This window comes from Tursiops truncatus, chromosome 11 (genome assembly GCF_011762595.2).
Source record: "Tursiops truncatus isolate mTurTru1 chromosome 11, mTurTru1.mat.Y, whole genome shotgun sequence".
Taxonomy (NCBI): Eukaryota; Metazoa; Chordata; class Mammalia; order Artiodactyla; family Delphinidae; genus Tursiops; species Tursiops truncatus.
The window spans coordinates 7188518-7207967 of NC_047044.1; the positions used below are offsets into that span (position 1 = coordinate 7188518).

The 19450-nt window shown below is 43.0% G+C and overlaps 1 protein-coding gene across 1 annotated transcript in view; it reads right to left on the minus strand.

The window, feature by feature from the left end:
* The window catches only part of MEI1 (meiotic double-stranded break formation protein 1), a 67169-nt gene that overhangs the window by 23004 nt on the left and 24715 nt on the right, over nt 1–19450 (minus strand). Inside the window, exons 16-20 of the mRNA XM_019944141.3 lie at nt 18854–18914; nt 17439–17536; nt 14334–14502; nt 8923–9070; nt 2697–2972 (exon numbers count right to left, since the gene is read on the minus strand). Coding sequence (XP_019799700.1) covers nt 2697–2972; nt 8923–9070; nt 14334–14502; nt 17439–17536; nt 18854–18914 — 752 coding nt within the window. The remainder of the gene's footprint in view (nt 1–2696; nt 2973–8922; nt 9071–14333; nt 14503–17438; nt 17537–18853; nt 18915–19450) is intronic.

A 19450-nucleotide genomic window follows, 5' to 3' on the forward strand; every position in this document is an offset into this window, starting at 1 on the left:
CAGGTAGGTGCACCCCGATTTTTCAAATGAGCAAACTGGGACAGATTAAGTAGTTTGCCTATCAAAAAAGCAGTGGCATTGTAAGTTCTACTACACTATGATTTAATGAAGGGCAGGGATGAGATTGGCTTCATTTTTGTTACCTTGTAGGGACTCAGAAAACATCTCTGGAAGGAAAGGATCTCAGAATGAGAGGGCTAGAGGTTCATTTCCACCACCTTTTTTACTTTACAGAGTATGAGGCTAAAGCCCAGATGACCTGTGATTTGCCCAAGGTCACAGGGCCCAAGGCCAAACCAGTTTCCCACTCCTGCTCCTTCACTGGCACACAGCTGCCTGACTGCCAGAGCTGGTCCCTTAGAAACCTGAGTTAGTAAATGTTAGTGCAAAAGGAAGGGGGCTACTTAGCATTTGGCAGCCATGCTGAATGCCAGGGGAAGGAGTGCACCCCACCATATGGGTCAGTGGGAAGGCTCTGGGTGGAGCATGGCCCACTCCACAGTCTCTCCTGTCCAGAGTTGTCCAGAACTCTCTGGGACTGGACCGACCAGAGGGATGTGGCCAAGCAGGGAACAAACAGAGCTGCTGTTTTTTACACATAAACAACCTACATGAAAGACCACGCGTTGATAAGAGTGGCAATTAACAGCTTTGTTTTCACCTGTTAATTACACATATCAAAAACAGAAATTGGTACCACCACATATTTTTAGACTCTTTCCTCTCCTGCAGCTAGAAGCTGGGGAGAAATGGTAGGAATTATATACACATGAACAAACAACAAAGCTGTTCCTTGCTATTTTTTCTTACCACTGATGTTTCTAGGATCTAATTTAGTGAAAAACTCATTAATTTAGGCTCCAGTCATGGTCATGATCTTTATTAGCTATATGACCTTGGCAATTCAATAAGCCTCTGTGAGATTAACATTATCCGGTTCAGAGTCAGTCAATAATCAGTGAATGATAGTCTACCCTGTATAGCATATCACAAGTGTTCCTATACATTCTTTCATTTATCCCCATGTTATCTCCTTTATGCATGTGAGGAAACCGAAGCTCAGAGAAGCCTTCATCTTCCAGTTGTTAGTGGTTTGTTGTGTCTGAGTCTCTCACTGGCCCATGGGGCAGGGACTAGGTGAAATTCATCCCTATATCCCTAGTGCTCAAACAAACAGCTCTCCCATTAGATGAAACACTGAATTTAGCTGAGTTTACTGGAAAGAACATTAGGGAGTCAAAATCTGGGTTTTAATCTCAGCTCTTGTGACCTTGGACAAATCTCTCTAAACCTATTTCTTCATCTGTTTAAAAAGAAAAAAATAAGATACCATGATTAGTATCTTTCTCAGAAGATCTGAATTTTTCTTTTTTGAGACACTTAGATCTGTCCAGACCCCTAACTCAATAGGTCAGCAAAGATTTATAAGTACCTGTTATATGTGAGGAATTGACCCTGAATACATTACCTGGCAAAGAAAATCCAGTATCTTAGCTCTGTCCATTGCTACTCTGCCTGGCATCCCATCTTTTCTTCTTTCCCTATGCACTAATGGTTTATTTTTAACCCGTTCCTTCTTCTCTTTTCTTCCTCCTCCAAGGAAGAATTTGAGCCAAAGCATGAATGTGGCCCCTATCAAGCCAACACGTGTGTGATTTCACAAGACGACAGATCTCAGGGAAAAAGGTGAAGATTTAAGTCTGAGTGGGGAGTGTGTACATGAGAATGTGAATACAGACAGATGTAGGTACCTAAGGATGTGAGATATATAATATGCAGGTGTTATTTCCACCACAGTCACTCCAATAAAGTCAGGGAATCGTGTTTGTTGATGATAAGAATATCAAAGGAACACCCACTCTTCTCTAAAGGGCTATGTCATTCTTCCAGGACTAAGGGGTGGGGAGCCAAGTAACTGGCATTGAAGGCAGGGGTTCTAAAAAGAGTGTCTCATATGCTAGTGTGCTCAGTTTGGGACCTAAAACTAGTAACTGGTCACTAAATACAAATTGTCAAATGTGTAAAAAATTTCCTTTTTAATATATATATATAAATTATAGCAGTCATCTCTATAATAATGAGGAAAAAAAGATGGAATTAAAGTCAGTGTGTTAGAAACTCCAGACAGCAGGCGGCTTACTTATCTAACTGATGTACCTGACAGAAATTATAGGAATTATAGGAATGTCTTACTTCATAAAAAAAGCAATGGAATATGCAATAAACTCATGACAAAAAAATTCTGGGTATGCCTAAGGGAGGGTGTTGCACATGTAACATTATCCTGAGAGTTATGGTAGAAAAGAGGCTGAGTCCCTCTGCTATCAGACATCTTCATCTACGTGCCCCAGGGCTCCCCTATGACATCAAACCCTTGTTAACAGAATATGCTTAAGAGAAGACAGGGAGGCGGGAGGGAATGGTGACTGAGGTCAGCATTTCATAGGTATATCCCCTGGGGATTAGAGAGGCACATATCTCTCAGTGAGCCGACCTCCATCAGACTTAAGAAAGGGTATAGACTTACAGAAACCAGGCACCTGCCAGCCGAAAGCACCTCCTACTCACATGGAAACAGTGATAAGTCCAGAGGCAGGCAGAAGCAGCTGCGGGTGCCTCCTGACCTCAATAAACCAGCTCCCAGAGAGAGAGGGCCCACCATCTCTGAATGTAGAAATGAGCAAGTGGTCACCTACCAGCAAAATGAGCAGGGTGCTGGGGCTGCTTCTGAGCACATGAAACAGGGCTGCTAAGCTGGCGGGAAGGGTGGGCTGCCCAGCAGAGGCGACATCATCCAGCTCCTCACAGATGCTCTCTTCCCAGGAGAACCAAAGTTCCAGGACACGGTGCCCAAACCTACTCATCAGCTCTGGATACAACAGGAATAACCTGAGCAGGAGGGGGTGGTGGGTGTACACTAGGTGCAGGTCCGGGATGCCCTCTAGTAATTTTCTGATGGCGCCAACCACAGCCTGGAGGCAAAGAAGAAAGGGGTAAATACACCTTGCAGAGGACTCAAGAGACCCCAATCCCCAATAAACACAGACAGCCAAGACATAGCGGGAAAAATGTACTGGCTTCTCAGTGCTCCAGGATATCTACTACCAGCACCCTCTAGAGAAAAGAAAACCTCACTGTGCTTACCTTATAACAATGGTCCTCAACTGGGGGTGATTTTGCTCCTCAGGGGACATTTTAAAATGTTTACAGACATTTTTGATTGTCTTGATTGGGAGAGTGCTACTGGCATCTAGTAGGAGAGAGCAGGATCCCACTAAATATCCTACAATGCACAGGACAGCCTCCCACAGAAAAGAGTTAGACTGTGCAAAATGTTAGTAGTGCCATGGCTGAGAAACCCAGCTCTATAATGATACCACAGTGTATCATAATTGTCAGCGTGTACTTGTCCACCTCCCACACTAGACTTGAGATGCTTGAGGGCAGGGACTGCGGCAGATTGATCTGTGCACTTGGCCTAAGACCTGGCACAGAGAAAGCAAAGGGCAGGTGTTCTGAATCATTTATTAACCCTCAAAAACCTATCTCTTCCCATTGTACATATTACAAAGCTCAAATTCCTTAACATGTTATTTTAAGAATTTTATAGTTTTCACTCTTCATTTGGGTCTTTGATCTATTTTGATTTATTTTTTGTGTACGGTATGAGGTAAGGGTCCAAATTCATTCTGTTGCTTGTGGATATCCAGCTATCCCAACACCATTTATTAAAAAGACTATTCTTAAAAAAAAAAAAGGCTATTCTTTCCCCACTGAATTGTCTTGGCATCCTTTTAAAAATATATGGGTTTCAGCTTCCCTCGTGGCGCAGTGGTTGAGAGTCCACCTGCTGATGCAGGGGACACGGGTTCATGCCCCGGTCCAGGAAGATCCCACATGCTGCGGAGCGGCTGGGCCCGTGAGCCATGGCCGCTGAGCCTGCGCGTCCAGAGCCTGTGCTCCACAACGGGAGAGGCCACAACAGTGAGAGGCCCGCGTACCGCAAAAAAAAAATAAAAATAAAATAAAATATGGGTTTATTTTTGGACTCTTAGTTGTATTCCATTGATCTGGTTGTCTATGCTAGACATATACCAGAACCACACTGTCTTGATTACTCTATTTTTGTAGTAAGTTTAACTTAAGAAGTGTGAGTCCTCCAACCTTGTGCTTTTTTAAAAAATTTATTAATTTTTTTTGCTGTGTTGGGTCTTCGTTGCTGCACGCGGGCTTTCTCTAGTTGCGGCAAGTGGGGGCTACTCCTCGTTGTGGTGCACGGGCTTCTCACTGCAGTGGCTTCTCTTGTCACGGAGCATGGGCTCTAGGTGCACGGGCTTCAGTAGCTGTGGCACGCGGGCTCACCAGTTGTGGCGCATGGGCTCTAGAGTGCAGGCTCAGTAGTTGTGGCGCATGGGCTTAGATGCTCTGTGGCATGTGGGATCTTCCCGGACCAGGGCTCGAACACATGTCCCCTGCATTGGCAGGCGGATTCTTAACCACTGTACCACAAGGAAAGCCCTTGTGCTTCTTTTTCAAGATTGTTTTGGCTATTTTGGGTCCCTTGCATTTCCATATAAATTTTAGGATCAACTTGTCTATTTCTGGACAAAAAAAGAGAAGGCAGGGACTCTCCTGGTGGCGCAGTGGATAAGAATCCGCCTGCTGCAACTGGAGAAGTCCTGTGTGCAGCAACGAAGACCCAACGCAGCCAAAAATTAATAAAATTAAATCTTAAAAAAACAAAAGAGAAGGCAACAGGGATTTTGATCAAGATTATGTTGAATCTATAGATCAATTTGGGGAGTACTGCCATCTGAACACTATTGTCTTCTTTTTTCCTAATTTTATTGAGATATAATTGATGTATAACATTGTATAAGTTTAAGGAGTATAACATAATGATCTGATAAATGTATATATTGTGAAATGATTACCACAATAAGTTTAGTCAACATCCATCACCTCACATAATTACAAAAGTTTTTTCCTTGTGATGAAAACTTTTAAGATCTACTTTCTTAGCAACTTTCAAATATACAAAACAACATTGTTAGCTGTAGTCATCATGATGTACATTACATCCCCAGCACTTATTTATCTTATAACTGGCCATTAAGTCTTCTGATTCATGAACACAGGTTGTCTTTCTATTTAGTTATGTATTCTTTAAATTCTTTCAATAATGTTTTGTGAGTTTCAGTGATCAAGTCCTTGCACTTCTTTTGTTAAATTTATTCCTATATATTTAATTTCTTAATGCTACTGTAAATGGAATTATCTTCTTAATTTCCTTTTCGAGCATGTTATTAAAGACTTAGGTCTACCTCCCAGCTTCTTTCCACTCCTTCTCCCACATGACCTAGCCAAGCCACACTAAACTAGGCTTCCTTCCTTGAATGGATAGACTGGGTAACTCCCCACTTCTGTATCTTAAATCTTACTCTACGCTCAGCCTGAAAGTTCTCCCTTCACTACCTCCATCTCTTCCACGAAGCCTCTCTGATGCCACAATCGGACACAACCTCTTGCCCCTTGTGCTTTCGTAGCTCTCAATGGTCCTCCAGCTCCAGGAAGCACTGCAGCTGTTCCCTGCCTTGTAGGAGATCTTTTTGTCTCTCTTGCCAAACTGGTGCTCCCTGAGGGCAGGGAGTTTGTTTGATTCACCTCAACCCTGACAGGGACCCACATGGCACCTGGCACCTGGCACATGATAAGTGGTCAATGCACATAGGGGAGTTATTGTTTAATGGGTATAGAGTTTCAGTTTTGCAAGATGAAAAGATTTCTGGAGATAGATGGTGGTGAGATGGTTGCACAACAATATTAATGTACACAATACCATTACTGTACACTAAAAATGGTTAAAATAGTAAATTTTATGTTTGTGTATTTTACCACAATTTTTTAAAAAACCTGAATAAATAAAAATAGAAAAACAAAAATGAAGTGAAAAAAAAACAAGTTGTGACTGTATATTGCCATTTATATATTTATATAAGAATTTTTAAAATGCAAAACAATGTTATATATCATTTATGGATTCACACCTAACAGGGGAAATCTGGAGCTCCTCCATAACTACCTCCTAAGTCTCCACACCCACTGGTAGATGGGAAGAGAGGGCCCCCAAGAACCAATCTTGCCACGATTATTAGTCTTGAAGCCATCAGGACTATTCCTATTGTGTCCTTTTCCCCCGTTTACATCAGTCACCTCAGAAAGCCCAGAAATTTCAGGTCACCCCCATATGGCTCAGGACATGCCCTCTTTAAATCCCATCTCCCACTCTTACACAGCTCCACAACCCTTCCACGTGCCCTCTAGAACTCACTCACAGTTATCAGCAAATTCCCTATGTCCTGTACCTCTTTGAATATTCCCTTCACCTTGCTGCTTTGATTCTCTGCCAAAAACCTCTTTTGCCTACAGTCTCTCAAGGGGGGCTATTTTCACTCCCATTTCCCTAGTTCGAAAACCTTGGCCTCTAAATTCTCTTACTTCCTCCTTCTAATCTCCTCTACCTGCCTCAGCCATTCATTCCCACGGTCATGTATCTAGACCTTGTCATTACAAAGAACTGCACCCTCCCAAATAATCCCAGTTTCAAGCGTCCCATTTTACCACCACCCCTCCTATCTTTCCAGCTCACTCCCTCTAGTATTTCAATCCAACAATTCTTTGACCCTCATGAGAACCAAAATCTTTGAAAACATCCTTTTATCTTCTCTTATTCTCATACTTCACACTGGTCCATCAAGAGATCCTATGGCACCAACTTGAAAATATATCCAGAAGCTGACAATTTTCACCACCTACTCCACTATCTCTTCCCTACATTATTGCTGTAGCCTCCTAACTGGTTTCTGCATCCTCACCCTTGTACTCCTCTGTTATATTGTCCTAGTGGCCAGAGTGATCTTGTTTAATCCAGCCATGAATTAAACCATGAGACTGTATGAGATCATCAAAGCAGTAAATTTAGAGAAAAAAGAAAAGCAGTCACAGACTGAGCCCTGAGGTACTACAACATTTAGAGGTCAAGGCGATAAAAGAGAATCAGCAAAAGACACTGAGACATAACTGCCACAGAAGTAGGAGGAAAACTAGGAATACCTGGTATTCTAGATGCCAAGGAAAAGCAGTGTTTCAAAGAAAAGAGATGTTGTTGATAGGTCAAGCAAGATGATGACTAAAATACTGACTATTGGCTTTAGCCATGTCTCTGTTATTGGTGACTTTGACAAGTGCATTTTCAGGGATATGGTAAGAGTGAAAGCCTAACTGGGTAGGATCAAGACAGGATGGGAGAGCAGGAATGCCTGAAGCATCTTGTGATACTAGAAAACTCAAACTCAGGCTTCCCTGGTGGTGCAGTGGTTAAGAATCTGCCTGCCAATGCAGGGGACACGGGTTCGAGCCCTGTTCCGGGAAGATCCCACATGCCATGGAGCAACTAAGCCTGTGCACCACAACTACTGAGTCTGCACTCCAGAGCCCACGTGCCACAACTACTGAAGCAGCGCACCTAGAGGCCATGCTCAGCAGCAAGAGAAGCACCACAAAGAGAAGCCCACGCACCACAATAAAGAGTAGCCCCTGCTCGCAGCAACTAGAGAAAGTCCACGTGCAGCAGCCAAAAATAAAAAATTAATAAATAAATAAATTTATTTTTAAAAAAAGAAAAGAAAACTCAAACTCTGTGTCAAAGATCACTAAGGTTGTGTCAAAAGGGCTTAGGAGCAACCTTGAATAGTCTCCCACTGGCCAAAGATAGGACGGTTTGATCCTCAAAAGGATAATATAGTGGATTGAAACCATCAAATATTTTTAAATCGATGAGCTCATAATGATACTAAAAAAATCTCTTTGGTCACTTTTAGAGAGTGCTAGGCAACCAACTCATTTTTTTTGAAAACTGGTAATTAAAGGGAAAGAATCAAACATTCACTCTATGCTTCCTATACAATCTATCATTCAGAGTAACTGAATAGTTGGTGAGAGAAGTTTTTTTTATACAAATAGTCCAGTTAATAAACAAAGAGAGAATGACAGAATTAGGATATTATATTTTGCAATCCCTAACGAATTAAAGGATCTAGGGAATGATCACCAATGGCTGCTAATACCACAAAAAGAGAGACAATGGGACATTATATACCTACATCTGTCTTACTTGAGAACACTTGCACTTCTACTATACCTTCCTGATTCCATTCAGATTAAACCAGGTCTGCTCATGTCACATTTGCCCCAATAGTAATTTTTTTAAAAAGGCAAAATTAATAGTCAGTGAAGGAAGAGAGTCCTTAATTTGAGGCTGAAGAGTCCACATCTAAGGAATAAAAGCAATTTTCAGTGGAAAAGGTGACAGATCCAGTGATGAATCACACATAGTCCTCCACCCCTGAGAGTTTATAAAGAAGCTAGAGAGAGAAAACTTGTAACATATAACCACCTTCAAAGCAATCCAAGACCAGCCTGGTTAACAATGATCTGGGTGCCGGCAACACACTTTGATAAACTGTTACCTGGAGACACTTCACACCTCTTTCCTCCTGCATAAACCAGAGGTGGTACTAAGAAAAGAGCCTTGGAAGTTGGTCAAGTCTGAGCTGGAGTCCTGGTCACGCCATCAATTAACTGTGTGACCTAGCAAAAGTTATCAATACTTTAACCTAAGTCTTGATTTTCTTATCTATAAAATGGAAATAATAATCTCTGCCTCCCAGTACTGTTGAGAGAATTGGCTAAGTTACAAGGGCTATGTATATATCAGCACTCTATCTTCCCCCACTCCCCCAACACACACTCTCTCTCTGCCACCCACCTTCTCTATATATACATCATCATAGTCTCCCAAGGAACCATGATGTGAAGAGGTGCAAGAGGAGGAAGAAAAGCCCCAGGCACTTTGGTCCATACCTCATCTAGCGCACCGTCTTTGTCCTGGCAGATTGCAAGTAGATAGATGGAAGCTCTGAAAACCACCAGTGGAGGGCATTCACCCTGGTCCTGCAGAGACAGGAGGAAGCTTCGCACAGCCATGAATAACTCTGCCTCTGAGACAAACCTGTCAACCAAGGAGAGTCTGAGTGAAAAAGGCAGAGATGGCTGTCCTGCCCGGCCACGTCCTCCCTCAGCCACTGTCCTTCTGTCCCAGCATGTCCACATTCTAATGACACCTTGCACAAAGAGTGTGTTGTATATATTTAACAAAGCATCGTCACACATGCATAGCACATAGTTCTGTGCTTTGTGCAAGGCTCTATTAGAGGCCAGAGACTCCTCACTCACACCTAGAAGGTAAAGCATCAGGCAGCTGGACCGGCAGTGTTAAACAGAAGGATGCTGCTTCTGGGGTTCAGGAGGCCCTGCTTTGGCAGCCAGTCCACCTTCTCGTATTTATCATTAAACATTTCTGTGTTCAATGGGCTACTTTCTGGGGGAGGGAGACGTCTATACTTGTACATGCAAGGGAGAGGAGGAAACTGACTTCACTATATACCCTCTTATATCTTTTAAATTTTCTACCCTATGTCTCACCTATCAGATTAAGACCCCCCCAAATTAAACATTTTTAAATAGGTAATAGTAAATGCAATGCAGTTTCCTGGCTTGTGTCCTAGAACAGAAAAGGAATGATAGACGAAGAATTGGTGAAATCTGAATAAAGCTTAGTTAATAGTATTGTACCTTCACATATATCATCAAATGATTTTCAACAAGGGTGCCAAGACCATTCAATGGGGAAAGGACAGTCTTTTCAACAAATGGTGCTGGGAAAACCAGATTTCCACACGCAACAGAATGAAGTTAGACTCTTACCTAACACGATATTAAAAAAAAATTAACCCCAAATGGATCCACACTTAAGACCTAAAACTATAAAATTTTTAGAAAAGAACATAAGGCAAAACTTTCTTGACATTGAATTTGGCAATGAATTCTTGGTTATGACAACAACGGCATAGGCAATAAAAGAAAAAATAAACAAACTGGACTTTATGAAAGTTTAAAAATTTTGTGCATCAAAAGACTACCAACAGGGCTTCCCTGGTGGCACAATGGTTGCGAGTCCGCCTGCCGACGCAGGGGACACAGGTTCGTGCCCCGGTCCGGGAAGACCCCACATGCAGCGAAGCAGCTGGGCCCATGAGCCATGGCCGCTGAGCCTGCGCGTCCGGAGCCTGTGCTCCGCAACGGTAGAGGCCACAACAGTGAGAGGCCTGCGTACCGAAAAAAAAAAAAAAAAAAAAGACTACCAACAGAGTAAAAAGGCAACCCACAGAATGGGAGAAATTATTTGTAAATCATATATCTAATAAGGAATTAATATCCAGAATACATAGAGAACTCCTAAAACTCAACAACAAAAAAGCTGAAACAATCTGATTAAAAAATGGAGAAAAGATTTGAATAGACATTTCTCCAAAGAAGATATACAAATGGCCAATAAGCACATGAAAAGATGCTCAACATCACTAATCATTAGGGAAACACAAATCAAAACTATGAGATAACAACCTCATATCCATTAGGATGGCTACTATCAAAACAAAAACAAAAACAAAAATAAGTATTGGAGAGGATGTGGAGAAATTGGAACCCTTGTGCACTGCTGGTGGGACTGTAAAATGGTATAGCCACTGTGGAAAACAGTATGACATCTCCTCAAAACATTAAAAACAGAACGACCAGATGATCTAGCAATTCCACTTCTAGGTATATACTCAAAATAATCGAAAGCAGGGACTCAGGGAGATATTTGTATACCTATGTTCACAGCAGCATTATTGACAATATATAATAAAAGGAAGCAACCCAAGTCTCTATCGACAGATGAATGGATAAGCAAAATGTGGTATATACATGTACAATGGAATATTATTTGGTGCAAAAAAGGAGGGAAGTTATGACATATGCTACAGCTTGGATGAACCTTAAGACATTATGCTAAGTGAAATAAGCCAGTCACAAAAAGACAAATACTGTATGATTCCACTATAATTAGTACTAAGCATAGTCAAAATCATAGGAACAGAAAGTAAAATGGTGGTTGCAGGGGCTGGGGGCAGGGGGGAATGGACTTACTGTTTAATGGGTATAGAGTCTCAGTTTTGCAAAATGAAGAGTGCTGGAGACGGATAGTGGTAATGGTAGCACAATATTATGAATGTATTTAATACTACTGAACTGTACAGTAAAAATAGTTAAGATGGTAAATTTTATGTTTGTGTATTTTACAATTTAAAAAATTGGAAAAAATAGTAATGTGCCAATGTTACTGTCTTAGTTGGATAAATGTACCACAGTTATGTATTAGGAGAAAATGGGTGAAGAGTAACTTTTCTGTAAATCTAAAATTACTCCAAAATAAAATGTTTATTTAAAAACTAAAAAGAAAATGGATAATAGCCATAATATAAATATTATGCTACCAAAAGAATAAGGTAGACCTATTAATACATGTAGTAGCATGGAAAGATGTCCAAGATATACTGTTAAGTTAAAAAGCAAGTTGAAGACCTTGTATTATATCCCATTCTGTATATTAAAAAAAAAGTATATTTGTGTGATTTTTGTTTTGTTTTGTTTTGTTTTATTATTATTTTTGGCTCTGTTGGGTCTTCGTTGCATTCTCTAGTTGTGGCGAGCGGGGGCTACTCTTCATTGCGATGTGCAGGCTTCTCATTGCAATGGCTTCTCTTGTTGCAGGGCACGAGCTCTAGGCGTGCGGACTTCGGTAGTTGTGGCTCGCGGGCTCCAGAGCGCAGGCTTGGTAGCTGTGGCGCACGGGCTCGGTTGCTCCGCAGCATAAGGGATTTTCCCGGACCGGGGCTTGAACCCGCGTCCCCCGCACTGGCAGGTGGATTCTTACCATGTGCCACCAGGGAAGTCCCTCTATTCGTGTTTTTTAACACACAGAAGAGTTCATGGAGGGTACCTAATAGTAGTTAACTCTGGCAGGTGTATGGGGAAGTATTCTAACGTTATAGCCAATCATTTTTCTTGAGTTTTTACAATAAGCACGAGTTTTAAAATAAGAAAAAAACTTTTTATATATATATAAATTTATTTATTTATTTATTTTTGGCTGCGTTGGGTCTTCGTTGCTGTGCAGGGGCTTTCTCTAGTCATGGAGAGTGGGGGCTACTCTTCGTCGCGGTGCATGGGCTTCTCATTGCGGTGGCTTCTCTTGTTGCGGAGCAGGGGCTCTAGGTGCGCGGGCTTCAGTAGTTGTGGCACACAGGCTCAGTAGTTGTGGTTCATGGGCTCTAGAGCGCAGACTCAGTAGTTGTGGCGCATGGGCTTAGTTGCTCTCCAGTCCAGGGCTCGAACCCATGTCCCCTGCATTGGCAGGCAGGTTCTTAACCACTGTGCTACCAGGGAAGTCCAGAAAAAAACTTTTAAACTATCTCATGGGTCAAGTGATGTTCAATGAGGGTGTCAAGACAATTCAAAGGGGGAAAAATAATGTTTTCAACAAGTGGCGCTGGAACATCTGTATAAGCCACATTATGAAAAAGAAGTTGGGGGCTTCCCTGGTGGCGCAGTGGTTGAGAGTCCGCCTGCCGATGCAGAGGACACAGGTTCGTGTCCCGGTCCGGGAAGATCCCACATGCCGCGGAGAGGCTGGGCCCATGAGCCACGGCCACTGAGCCTGTGCGTCCGGAGCCTGTGCTCCACAACGGGAGAGGCCACAGCAGTGAGAGGCCCGCGTACCACAAAAAAAAAAAAAAAAGAAGTTGGACCCCTACCTCACACCATCATAAAAGTTAACTCAAAATGGATCATAAACCTATATGTAAGAGCTAAAATTGTGAAAGAAAATAACTATAGAAGAAAATATAGGAGTAAATCTTCATGACTTTGGGTTAGAAAATGGTTTCTTAGAATCAACACCAAAAGCATAAATGACAACAGAAAAAACAGACATATTTCATCCCCCCCAAATTTTTAAAATTAGATTTAATAAAAATTTAAAACTCTGTGCTTCAAAGGATACCATCAAGAAAGTTAAAAGACAACTAACAGAACGGGAGAAAAAAATTGCAAATCATATATCTAATAAGGGACTTGTATCTAGAACATATAAAGAACTCTTACAACTCAGTTAAAAAAATGGGTCAAAGATCTGAATTTCTCCAAAGAAGGCGTGCAAATGGCCAAGAAAAACATGAAAAGATGTTCAAAATCATTAGTCATTAGGGAAATGCTATTCAAAACCACAATGCAAAAACCACTTCATAACCGCTAGGCTGGCTATAATCAAAAAGATGGACAACAAGTGTTAACAAGGATATGGAGAAACTGGAACCCTCAAATATTGCTGGTAGGATTGCAGCTACTCTGGAAAACAATTTGGAAGTTCCTCAAAATGTTAAACATTGTATTGCCATATGACTCCTCAATTCTACACCTAGTATATACAGAAAAGGAAGAGAAAAGCAAGTACTCAAACAAATACATGTATACACATATTCACAGCATTACTATTCACAATAGCCAAAAGGTGGAAACAGCCCAAATGTCCAGCCATGGATGAAGGAATAAACAAATTGTGGTGTATATATACAACGGTATATTATTCAGCCAAAAAAAAAAAAAAGAATAAAGTACCAATGCATGCTACAAACATTATGCTCACTGGACGAATCTTGAAAACACTGTGCTAAGTGGAAGAAGCCAGGTGCAAAACGTCACATACTGTATGACCACATCTATAGGAAATGTTCAGAATAGATAAATCCATAGAGACAGAACACAGACTGTTGGTTGCCAGGAGCTGAGCAGAAAAAGGAATGGGTAGTGACTGCTTAATGGATAAGAGGTTTTACTTTGGAGTGATGGAAATATTTTGGAACTAGATAGAGATGGTGGTTGCACAGCACTGTGAATGTATTAAATGCCACTAAATTCGCTTTAAAACAGTTAATTTAATTATGTAAATTTTAACTCAATAAATTATTTTTTAAAAGCTTAACAGAAAATAGTCTTTTGATTTTAAATTTTAAAAAATTGTATAGTGATTCTTAAAACCAAAGTAAGGCACTGATATTTTTTTTTGGTGCGTGAACAACACCCTCAGGGATATCAAGGAACTCTCATTAGCATTCTAGGCCTCTGTCTCTAGACAGACTACCCACCTGTCTTAACCCCCTCTCCAACATGTGAGCCCCTGAGGAATATAAGCCATTTCTCACTTATCTCTGTGTCCCCAGTGCCCAGCACCAGGCTTGGCGAGGATGCCTCTGTAAACATTTATTGAACTGAACTTGGCTAAAGATGTAGGTTCCAGAACCAACTGTCAGCCACCAGCTCTGAGCACTGACCTGTCCTCGTGAATGTAGGCCAGGTAGAAGAGGAGCAGGATGCAGTACTGTCTCTGGCGAGTGGCTCCCTCCACGTACTGGCGATCCGACAGGAAAGCAAGGCTTTCAGGGCTCCTGCTGCTTATCTGGGGCAGCCCATGCTGCAGAAGCTCAGACACTGCAGATAGTTCTGGGGAGAGAACAAGCAGGAGAAAAATCACACAAAGGACACAGGAGAGCAGGTAATGAGCACATGGGTGTCTACTACATACAGAGTACTGCACAGGGCAGCAAGGATACACGCCAGATAAAAGGAAATCAGTCTCTTCTTCCTCTCTACCAGGAGAGACTAAAGGTAGCATGTGGAAGGACATAGATACATTCATTCACTTGACAATGTCCACTGATTGGCTACTCTAGGCCAGGCTGTGAGACATGGGCCCTACCTCCAGTAGCTGGCAGCTGGTGGGAAAAAACAGATAATGAGACAGATAATTACAGGACATGTGATCAGTGCCATGTTCAAGCGTGGAAGAGAGAGTGACTCACGCCACCTGCGACGGGGAGGGCAAGCTCAAAGAGGAGGGAACTGTGGAGGGTGAAGAGAAAACAGGCAGAGAAAGGAGGGAAGAGACTCCCTGAGCCAGGAAGCAAGGAGTTCAGCAGCCTGGAGGCATAAGAGGAAGTCATGTATAAGGGGCAGGAAGGAGTTCAGTGTGACTGGCCCCTCAGTGAATAGATGTGGAGTGTTAGGGGTTTGGGACTGTGTGATGTAATTTGTAGCTAGACTGTGAAAGACCTTGAATGATGAATAGAGAATATGGCTTTTATCCTGAGAACAGATTCCTAAATTTCTTATGAAACTTCTGTTTCTTAAAAGAAAGAACATTTGATTACCAAAAGAATATGAAAGAAAAGGACCTCAGAGCTTAAATTTTGAATAAAGTCACCTTTATGGAAAATTCACTACATTACCCTTATTTTCCAAATTTCACCATAGACCAGAGAAAACTCCATCACTGTCGGACAATGCCCCACAGACTGATGTTTGGAGACAATGGCTGAAGGCCAGGGTAGTTGAGATGTTAAGGATAGATCGTCTAGCAGTCGGTGAAGACTGGTTGGAGGATGAGAGACTGCAAGCAGGGGGCCAAGTTAGAGGTCAAATGAAAGGGTCCATCCTGCCAGTGCAGTGGGCCTACAGGCAAGTGGAAGGTGACATGGAGAATGTCCCACTGCGATGTGCTAGCAGAGTCAGGTCAGGTTTCCTAATTCTAAGCTTAGGGCCTTTTCTACCAAAGCACACTATGACCACTGTGATAATAACAAAACTAATATCCTTGAGCCTCGCACATCCATAAGTAAGTAAGGTTGGCTGCTCTTCCTGGTGCTCTGAGATATGACAAGATCTCAGGGTCTGAGGGGGCAGACAGTGTGGCCCCTCCTATTCCAACAAGAGAGGGAGCTGCCTGCAGCAGGGGCTGGTGCTGGTGAACACTAGAGGCTGTTGTGATGCGGCTGCCACCATGGTGGAAGTCATCATGTCATTCTCTGTGCAGGCCAGACCACACCTGAATAGGAGGCAGAGAGCTGGACACCGAGCAGAGAGGAGTGGCTGGTACAGTGAGAGAACTAGAAGCCAAGCCATGTTGGAAGGAATGAAAATGCTCACCTGTGCTGCTGTCTCTCTCAGCATAGTGTCTGAGAAAGACAAAGGAAAAAGAGCGGTTTGGGAAGTCTGTAGGGAGAAGACAACATCTTCATAAATGTAAAAAGAGGAAACACAGCCAGCAGCAAATGTCACCCACAAAGAAGGCACGGTATTTGTTGAATGAATGAATAAAACAATGATTAAACTGTTTTATGTTATAGCAAGAGGGAGAGGTCTAGGATAGAGGAACTCCTTAGGGCAGAGAACGTATCGTAATTATCACTGTATCCGCAGCTGCACTTAGGCCTCCCTGACATGCTGCAGAAGCTCAACTAATACTCAGCAAAAGGGAAAACCTCCAGCTCTCAGCCCTGCATCTGCTGCTCCCCCTGCCTAGATGGTGCATGGGACTCCTTGACCTCACTCAGACCTCCACCAACATGCCACCTCCTCACCTCCTCATGAAAACCCTAACGTGTACCTCCTCCTTCCATCACCCCCATCCCTTCACCTAGCTTTATTTTTTTTCATAGCACTCATCCACCCCTGACATTATATCTATGTGTTTATTGTCTGCCTCTCCCACTCCATTGGAACAGGACTTTGTTTCCCTATTACCAGCTCCTTGAATAGAGTCTGGCACATAGTAGATGCTCAAGAAATATTTCTTGAATGAAGGAATGGAGAAATGAAACAGGCTGTTCAAGATATTTTGAGCAGGGCTTCCCTGGTGGCGCAGTGGTTGAGCATCTGCCTGCTAATGCAGGGGACACGGGTTCGAGCCCTGGTCTGGGAGGATCCCACATGCCACGGAGCAACTAGGCCCGTGAGCCACAACTACTGAGCCTGCGCGTCTGGAGCCTGTGCTCCGCAACAAGAGAGGCCGCGATAGTGAGAGGCCCGCACACCGCAATGAAGAGTGGCCCCGCTTGCCACAACTAGAGAAAGCCCTCGCACAGAAACAAAGACCCAACACAGCCAAAAATAAATAAATAAAGTATCTTCTAACTTTAACACTAGAGTACTCGCCATTTCCCCATTTCTACAACAAATACACTTCTGCATGAAAACATAGACTAGGAAAATCTCATATTAGGTTTAAAAAAAAAAAAGATATTTTGAGCAAAGGTATCTGGGGGTAACAGGCAGAGAGCAAGAGCCCTGGTGTGAGGGACAATGCAGAGAAGTTGGTCACGGGGAGGAACTGGACTTGTTGAGCTTTAGAGTCCTTCTCAACCCTTAAGTCTAAAGGTCCCAGGGGCTTGGATTCCACTGTTTTCTGATTTATTTATTATCTCACCTCCCTAGGAAGCCGCCTACAGTTCCATCATTCCATGATTCCATGGTTCCTCTGGGTAGCTTCAAGCAAAGGTTTCTTATTACTGTACTGACTCACTACCCAGCCAATCAGCAAGGCATCCAGACTCTAAAAGACCACCACAGACCTCATGAGTGGTCAAACTACAGCATCTTACCTTCTTGGGAAGGTGGTCCTGTCTTCTCTGGAGCTGAGAGGAGGTTGATGCACATGTAGTAGAGGAAACTGGAACACACCTGGTTTAGGGCTGAGTGACTTAGTGGGAGAAGAGGAAGACAGAACAAGAGAGTACATTGCTATTTTGGCTGGGACAGCATTATCCCTGCCATGTACTGGGGCACCACTGCTTTGTGCCAGAGCCCAATGAAGTTCTAACCATGGCCCTGGTAGAGAAGGTCTGGAGGTAGCTGTGAAAAGTAAATATGGAACCTGCTGCCCACAGATGTAACTTAGGCACTTGGCCCATATAGGCATTCACTAAAAATTTCCTGAAAAAAATAAATCAAGGAGGGCTACTAAGCTCCAATTTAATAAAACATATAGGGCTTCCCTGGTGGCACAGTGGTTAAGAATCCGCCTGCCAATGCAGGGGACACAGGTTTGAGTCCTGGTCCGGGAAGATCGCACATGCCATGGAGCAACTAAGCCTGTGCGCCACAACTAGTGAAGCCCACACACCTAGAGCCCGTGCTCCGCAACAAGAGAAGCCACCGCATGAGAAACCCGCGCACCGCAATGAAGAGTAGCCCCCACTCGCCGCAACTAGAGAAAGCCCGCGTGCAGCAACGAAGACCCAACGCAGCCAAAAATAAAATAAATAAATTTATTAAAAAAATAAAATAAAATAAAACATAGAAACAAAAAGTCCTCCTGGGTCAGGAAAGGGCTGAGGCGTACTAGAAAAAGAGGAAGCTGTTGAATCCAAAATGGGTAGCTGAGGAGAACTACAAAAAACATCTAAAATTGTGACTCTGAATCCAGGTGGATCCCTGTATTCCCTCCTGAATGTTGGTGTTCTATTCGGAGATATGGAAGGAGAGCTAGACGCTGCACTGAGGTCACCCTGAGGACTGCAGGCAGTAACAAGTGGAATCTGCTGAGTAAATGCAGACAGGTGGCAAATCAAAAATGGGAAGGCACGGAATGCTGTCCTAGAAGCCTAAAGAGACAGACTGAGGCAGCAACCTCTCTACTTTAAACAAAAGAGTCTCTCCTCTGGAATTGCTGGGCTGGCAGCAACTAGAACACGATTCTCTCTTGATGGACACAGCATCGATTACCCTGTGAGGGCCTTGGTTTCCTTGTTTGTAAAATGAGGGGTTAGACAAATGATCTCTAAGAGCCCTTCCAGTTTTGATGTTACAGGTGCCCATCCAAGTATCACATGGAATGAAAGTCGTATCAGAACCAGACAAGTAAAAGCTACAGGAGCCCATCCAGCTCGTACCATCAGCTGCTGAGCAATTCCCACAGTGTCAATCCCCCCCAAGGTCCTATGACTAAACCACACTAATCAGAAATTTCCACTTGTCCAGTCAAGAAGGACACTTGTCCCCTTGGGACCATACATACCTCAGGCCGCTGCAGAACCTGGCCTTCAGTTCCAGGGTCAGTTGTATGAAGGATGAGGCAGCTTGGGAGAATTGAGAAGAAAGCAGAGAGCAATTTAAAGTAGACTTTTTACAGAGACTCCCAAGTCTGGGTGGTACTAGTTCTGGAATCACACAGACCCAGGTTTGAAATTTGCTCCATCACTATCTAGAAATGTGGCTCTGGAACACTTACTTAACTACTCTGAGACTCAGTTTTGATATCTATACCTCGAACGTTGTTGTGAAACTAAGTAAAATAAATGAATATAGAAGATCTAACAAATACTTAGCTCAGAGTAGGTACTGAATAAAAGTTCATCTTCCTTTCTGATGAACAGTCTGCATTAGCTGGTGACCCTGGCCCAGGCCCCTGCACTGCCTGACTCTCCTAGTTGCCCCGCTCCCACCCCGCCCTGCCATGCAGCTCTCTGTCAAAACTGACCTCTGTCCTGTCCATCCTTGGTCCCTGTAAAAGCAGTATTCTTGACAAGAGCTCCCACTATACCAGCTCCAGGGCTGGGGATAATCTTATTCTATTGCAGGGCTTCTGGTAGGGAATTAATCCCTCAGTTTCATA